Source organism: Alosa sapidissima, chromosome 13 (assembly GCF_018492685.1).
Source record: "Alosa sapidissima isolate fAloSap1 chromosome 13, fAloSap1.pri, whole genome shotgun sequence".
NCBI lineage: Eukaryota > Metazoa > Chordata > Actinopteri > Clupeiformes > Clupeidae > Alosa > Alosa sapidissima.
This window is the reverse complement of record NC_055969.1, coordinates 22,718,748-22,726,247: the sequence shown is the minus strand read 5'-3', so window position 1 is coordinate 22,726,247 and position 7,500 is coordinate 22,718,748. Positions and strand designations below refer to the sequence as shown.

The 7,500-nt window shown below is 45.0% G+C and overlaps 2 protein-coding genes across 3 annotated transcripts in view; one reads left to right on the top strand and one right to left on the bottom strand.

Annotated features, from left to right (window-relative positions):
- The window catches only part of ttll11 (tubulin tyrosine ligase-like family, member 11), a 43,801-nt gene that overhangs the window by 34,102 nt on the left and 2,199 nt on the right, over positions 1-7,500 (top strand). The window contains exon 9 of one of the 2 annotated variants that reach the window (XM_042058881.1): positions 582-869. In XM_042058881.1, the coding sequence (XP_041914815.1) occupies positions 582-862 (281 nt within the window). In that variant the 3' untranslated portion in view covers positions 863-869. Of the gene's footprint in view, positions 1-581; positions 2,013-7,500 lie in introns of those variants that run through there. The other variant, XM_042058880.1, reaches the window with a different exon arrangement.
- LOC121680539 (disabled homolog 2-interacting protein-like) overlaps positions 2,438-7,500 on the bottom strand; it is a 250,121-nt gene continuing 245,058 nt past the window's right edge. The window contains 2 exon segments of the mRNA XM_042059939.1: positions 2,438-6,659; positions 7,008-7,095. Coding sequence (XP_041915873.1) covers positions 6,492-6,659; positions 7,008-7,095 — 256 coding nt within the window. The 3' untranslated portion in view covers positions 2,438-6,491.

Genomic DNA, 7,500 nt, shown 5'->3' with positions numbered 1-7,500 from the left:
TCAGTGCATGTGCAATCAGAAACCACCTTAAAGGAGTCAGTGCATGTGCAATCAGAAACCACCTTAAAGGAGTTGAAGTGAGTGCTCTCACAAGACCAGATTGCACAGGTGGATGGTGTTGTCTTTGTTTTTCTAAACTCACCTGTCTGGTTGACATATAAATGTGTTTTTGAGTGCTCTGGGATAATCAATCACTCTCTCTCTCTCTCTCTCTCTCTCTCTCTCTCTCACTTTCTCTCACTATCTTTCTTGTTCTCCACCCCTCTCTCTCTCTCTCTCTCTCTCTCACTTTCTCTCACTGTCTTTCTTGTTCTCCACCCCCCTCTCTCTCTCTCTCTCTCTCTCTCTCTCTCTCACTTTCTCTCACTATCTTTCTTGTTCTCCACCCCCCTCTCTCTCTCCCTCCCTCTCTCTCTCTACCCCTCACCCTCTATCTTTCTCTCTCCCTCCCCTCTCTCTCTCTACCCCTTGCTCTCTCTTTCTCTCACTCTCACTTTCTCTCTCACTCTCTTTCTTGCTCTCTCCCTCTCTCCACCCCTCTCTCTCCCTACCTCTCTCTCTCTCACTCTCTCTCTCTATAGGGATGACTCTGCAGGCGTTTGTGGAGGCCTTCTTCTACCTGGCGGGCCGGCGCTTTAAGTCCCTCCCCCTGCGGGAGCAGGTGCTGTCGCTGCTCGAGCAGTGTGAGTCCGCCCTCCAGGGGCAGAGCCAAGACGAGAAGCCACGCCCACCCAAACGTAACCACGCCCCTTCCATCAACCCCACCGCCCAGACCAACTCACCGGCGCCTGCACGCCGTAGCCATGACTACCGGCTGCACCAGACACTGCGGCCGACAGCGAAAGGGAACACGGAGCACTGAGTGCACACACACACACACACACACACACACACAGGCAAACCCAAGTGACTGGTGGAGCAAGAGTGAAACTCTTATAGACCTGTTTGCTTTACGTATCTGATAGGAAGTATGTGTGTGTGTGTGTGTGTGTGTGTGTGTGTGTGTGTGTGTGTGTGTGTGTGTGTGTGTGTGTGTGATTTTAAAGAGGGTGGAGGAGGGGGTGAGAGCTTGCTTTTGGTTTGTAAAAAAAAACTCTCCCTCCACAACCTCAGTCGAAGAAAATGTACAGTTGTACAGGGGGAATGTCTGTATGTGTGTATGCACAAGTGCAATCAAAATGGCTCTATTTTCAGGGAAATCTATGGAGCTTAAACTCACCACATTATTCACACACACACGCACATACACACACTTATTTTCCCTCTCTGTCACACAGCTCTATCACAGCTCGCTCTGTGTGTGTGTGTGTGTGTGTGACACGGAGCCTTATTTGCACTGCCCTCCTCTTAGTATTTCCTGCACATAGACACTTGAGTGATGTGTGTGTGTGTGTGTGTGAACCAATCATAGGCAGGGCCAAACCCCACTCCTCCTGGCTCAACCAATCAAAGCCTGAGTAAGAGAGTTGGCATTATTTCCCATGATCCTTTGACTTCTGGTCTGCAGCTACTTTGACCTCACAGCCTGGTGACTGACTGTCTCCTCTGGAGAACACTACGCGTTTACTTATTCTATTTATCATATATATTCTAGAGTTCTCTTTATATTCTGTTGAAATTAAGTTTATTTTGTGAGATTTTAACTTTTTTATTTTCACTTGAAAGCTAGCACGTCTCTCACTCTCTCACACACACACACACACACGGTAGGCCTGGGCAAAGAGCTCTGCCGTGATTCTGCTCTGACATAATAGATACAGCGGAACAGTTCTCCCGGTTCTTGGTAGAAATACACTCCAGCATGGTGGCAGACTGCAGTCCACTCTGGAATGGTTCAGCCTCAGAACTTGGTCAGAGGTCTGTCTGAAAAGAGCGACCCAAGGGTCTCCATAAGAAGGTGTTTGTGAGGGAACCATATCAGTGGCATTTGAGTCTTAGACCCCATCAGGTATTAATCCCACTACTTCAACTTGGCTGGGATGGGACTTAATAAACAGTATATTACAAAATCACTATCAACAAGTGTGTGTGTGTGTGTGTGTGTGTGTGTTTCTGTAGTTTTATTTGGATACCACAATCCAAAACATGCCCTGCCTGATGAAGAGGCATGTCCAGTGTTTCTCTCTTCTCTTATTTCACTCTCTCCATTTCTTTTTCTTTCTATGTCTTCTTCATCTGTCATTTGTTCCTGTCTATGCGTCTTCTTCATCTGTCATTTGTTTCTGTCTATGCGTCTTCTTCATCTGTCATTTGTTTCTGTCTATGCGTCTTCTTCATCTGTCATTTGTTTTTTTTGTTTAACTCTTTTATTCTGTCATTTTTCTGATGGTGACAAAAGCTTAGGAAGAGTTCACTTCTGATTCCCACGATCACACACACACGATCCCACGATCACACTCATACACACACCGGAGAAAAGAGAGAAGAGGCTGGAATGTAAAATAGCTAAATAAAACTTTAATCATTCTAGTTGCAAATGTACATAAATTGCACAGCCACATTTCTTGTCAGACACAAACTCATCTGTACATTATTGTTTAATAAGCAAGTCATGATCCTCCAGTGAAGTGGAATCCACCCAATACATTACTGTCCACAGACATACAAAAGTATTTTCTACAAGGATTATAAAACATAGAACATCTGTTACTTTATTCATAGATTCATACTTTTGACAAAGCTAACCTTTTATATCTGCAGTAGAGGATAGTCTGTATTACCATGGAGATACAGTATATGAATATTTTCTCACTTTTTAATAATTATTATTATATATATTTAGATTCTCAGTCTGTGACATTACCGTATGAAGGCATGGTGTGCAAACAGAATTGTTTTTGGAAAGATGAGCAGCCGGTGACTACGAACGCCTCAACACGAGTCAACGGGGGAAGGGGGGGTTTCCACCACCGACGTTCCTTAGGCCCTTGGCTAACGTTCTTTAAAGAAGCCTCAAGAGACGCATGCTTACAATCACATCTCATTCATCATGTCCATCAGAAAAAGCTGAACCAAAAGGTAACATTCAACCACAGCGCTCCACAGGCATTCTACAGTCTCAGACGTGTGGCCATATCAGGGTGTTGATGCTGCTGTTCTCGGCCTTGTTTGTTTTTCCACCTGGTCTCAGACCAAATGGAGTTTACTAGATCAGCACGTTCTTCAACAGTCTTGGGAATGGACAGAACCATCAAAGTGTGTGACCAGACTACAAGAGAAAGGGTGGAGGGCTGCTTTGGAACAAAAATAATAATAATAATAATAATAATAATAATAATAATAAAAGAATCATGACTCCTCTCCTTCTCACACGACACATTCAGTCGTCTCTCTGTGAGTCTGAAACATTCATGTTCTGCTCTCTGTGTATCTGAGCCAGATCTTTTCCCGAAGTTTGATTGTTTTATCCAAGACCTGATTTCATTTGATCTTAACGAGGTTAACGAGGCAGTCGGAGAGCCTTAACGAGGCTTTGTGCTTCTGTTTATCGGCTGACATCATCTCATGTCGAGTTCACTGCATGACTGGCCACTCTCCACCCTCGTTGCCCTGTCTTACTCTGTGTCTGTCCGAGTCAGGCTCGGCTGCTCCAAGAGAAAACTGAATGTTGTATCCAACAGTGGCAGGAAAACAATCAAACAAAACAAAACAACAACAGATGTTTACTGGGTTTGAGTGTCCTACACCACCAGCACTAAAGTCAAAGATATACAAAAAAGGCAAAAATAAACAAACAAAAACAGGGCTATTTACATTAAAAGTGCCCCCAGAGAAATCGAAACCGACTCCAAACCGGACTGGGTCCAGCCACCTGGGTCGGTCTCGGCTACAGTGGCACTCAGTGTTGGAGTACATTTACAAACAGAACCATCAGAACCCAGTCGCCTGCGGACTGCTGCAGCCCCCTGGCCTGACCCAGTGGACACCCAAAAGAGGACTGGGCTGGACTCAGGAGCCGCGCTGGGCTGGACTCAGGAGCCGCGCTGGGCTGGACCGCTCTGGCCGAGCATCTAGCTAAGAATGCGGGCCAACCCTTCCAGTGTCGGCTACTACAAAGGAAATAGCACAGACATATTTATTCATATTTACACATGTACTCAGAACCCCTTTGCACTGAAATAAACACACACACACACACACATGTTTACAGGTCTGCCTCTGCAAAAACTCTCCTGATGACACACACACACACACACACACACATGTTTACAGGTCTGCCTCTGCAAAAACTCTCCTGATACACACACACACACACTGTCCTCACTGGCAACAGGGGAATTCAAATGGCAACAGTGCGGTCAGCTGCTCACTGCAAGCTGACCAACAGGCATGCACTTGTCCACTGGTTCTCTGTCTGGCTGATTGTTTTGTACGTATTAACAATAATAATAAAAAAAAAATACAATACAAAAATATACAAAGTAAAAATGCTGAAATGTCTTGCGGACACGTGAGAACACAGGAGGCAGGGATGGGGGCAACTTGGCAAAACCACGTCAGCGTTTGGGTTTTGAGTGGACTTCTGGACATCCAATGTGGCAAACTCACATCAGTGTTGGGTACATTGAAGGCTGAGCATCCACAGTCTTTAAGAAAATGAGAGAGGGGTGAAGGCAAGGTAAAGGAGGAGGAGAAGAAAAGAACAGAAAGAGTGTGGAAGGAGTGATGGGTTTTCAACTTGAGATAGCAATCTATCTCTAGGGTCCTTGGTGGGCTTTAGAGTCTGCATTGGGACCAGGGCAGGGGGAGCTTCACAGCAGACCACTACGGGCGTGTGCTGTAGCGACATTCACCCTCCCATCCCCTAGGGGGCCATACTGCCACAATGCTTGTTAGATGATTATTTATTTTATTAGTTCTCTCTCTCTCTCTCATAGGCAAACAAGACCACATTCAGGAGTAGAAACAAGGGGTGAGAGATATTAATTAAAAAGTAAATTAAAACAACAATACATACATACATACATACATACATACATACATAACAGACAAATTGACCCAAAGAACGCTCAAACTACACCTTCCCCCAAGTAAGAGCACTCATTCTGAAGTGTGCACTCCTGAGGCCACAGGACCTAGTGTCCTAGCATTAAGTGCACATGAAGCAGTGACCTGGGACTTGACCATCAGGAAAATAATTAAAAATAACAATTAAAAGTCAAAATAAAATAGAAACACCCAGACAGGGTGAACATCAAACATCACAAAGTACATTTCTGCTCTTTTCCTGGGAAGAGACTGATTTCAAATGCATACAGTCCAATACATTTACCAGCTTTGTAGATTCTGTAATATATTTTATATATAACTATGCTGTATATCTCAGATGTAATTTATTTTCCGGGATAAATTATGTAGTGTATAATAATATAATTTCTGTATATTTATGTTAAAAAATAGTTTTTTGCTGATTGAAGTAAAAGTTGAGGAGGGACGATCCATTCATTTTAAGGCTTCTCATACTGAAGAGCTTTTCGCAAAGTGCACAAAGTTGGAGGACTTGAGGAGACTATGAAGGCAGACACACAGAAGTGCACTCGAAAGCACACAAGGAGTCAAGGGGAGGTCGCATTGGTAAGGGGCTTGCCTTGGGGCCTGGGCCAGAGACTAGCAGAGGTCAGAAGTCCTATTTGGTTAATGAAGCCCAAATCAGTTTGGACTCTAAACGGACAAATAGAATCATTGCACGTGATGACCGTCTTGTTTTTAGTCGGAAGGAGAGTCCGCTAGAGTCAAATGAGCTTGGAGCGATTGCACAGACAGATAGAGGGAAAGAGAGAAAAGAGGAGAAGGAAGAGGGAAAATGTTTGCGGCCAGATGTGTCGTGTGTGTGTGTGTGTGTGTGTGTGTGTGTGTGTGTGTGGTTATGGTTATGCTGTATAGTGGTTCAGTCCCAGGTGACAGCAGCATGTCTATGCGAATGCTCCTCCTCTTGAATCCGAGCAAAACATGACGATGCAGTCTGTCCAATACGGTCCACCCAGTAATGTCCGTCCAATGGGGTCTGTCCAATGCAGTCTGTCCAATCAGATTGTCTGAGTGTTGTCCACTGACACCTGGCAAAAGTGGATATCTACACGAAGTTCTGTGTGTGTGTGTGTGTGTGTGTATTTGATTTCTGCATGTGTTTTGACTGCGATCTTCTGAAGCTGTACTTGAACTATCCCTTTTCAATCAAACTGCAGTTTTAGGTTGTTGCTGCTGTAGTTGCTGCTGTTGTTATTGTTGTTGGTGGTGGTGGTGTGTGTTTGTGTACTGTTGTGTGCTATTCCTACATCCTCCTGTGTCAGTAATCTGTAGTTTTTAGAGTTCGTGAGACTGATGACGTTTTGATCATGCACTTATTTAAGTGTATGTATGTGAGGGTGTGTGTGTTGTGTGTGCCGTTTGAGCTATTTCTGAATTCTCCGTTCTCTGTGATCTATAGTATGGTGGGGTTAGTGTGTGTGTGTGTGTGTGTGTGTGTGTGTGTGTGTGTGTGTGTGAGCAGGTTAACAGTTGGAGCTGTTTCTGAACTCTCCGTTCTCGGTGATCTGTAGCTTGGTGGGGTTGGTGGGGCTGATGCCATTGCGGGTCTGCATGCTGTAGCGCTCCTTCAGCTGCGTGAGGGCGCTCATGAGCCGCGCGTTAGCCGCGTCCAGAGACGCTATCCTCTTCTCCTGCACACACACACACACACACATGGAGAGGGAGATGGGGGAAGAGAGAAAGCATGGAGAAAAAGAGAAAAGGGAGAAAGACAGGGAGAAAGTGAGAAAGAGGGAAGGTGGAACAGGGTGATTTAGTAGGTACAGATTTATTTATGATTCCACTGTCATCTCACTCTCTCTGTGTGTGTGTGTGTGTGTGTGTGTGTGTGTGTTGTTTACTTTCACAGGTCTGCATACAACACCCTGCATATTTGCATAACTCATCTCTCGTGACAATAAATGTGCACACACATGTACGCCCGCACCTACACGCCCATGCATGCACGTACGCACACACACACACACACACACACTCACCTGTGCGTCAATAATCTTCTGTTTGGAATCAATCACTGCTTGCATGTCAGAATGGTCCTTTTTCAGCTCCTCTTCCACTGACATCAATCTGCACACACATACACACATGCGCACACACACACAAACACACACACACACAGAGGGAGAGAGTTCATATTTAAAAATATTTATGCAAATAACACATTTCACTCTATTGTCCAGTTTCTGCTGGCTGGCCATTTGTCAGTCTCTTTTCCTGAGCAGGCATTCAGGTTGCTTTGTGTGTGTGTGTGTGTGTGTGTGTGTGTGTGTGTGTGTGTGTGTGTGTGTGTGTGTGTCTGAGTGTGTATATGTGTGTATACCTGCTGATAATACCCTTCCTCTATGGGTCCTACTATGCCCTTTTTCTCTGCGTAAGGTGTATGTGTGTATGTGTGTGTGTGTGTGTGTGTGTGTGTGTGTGGGTGTGTGTGTGTGTGGGTGGGCGTATATGTGTGTGTGGGCGTATGTGTGT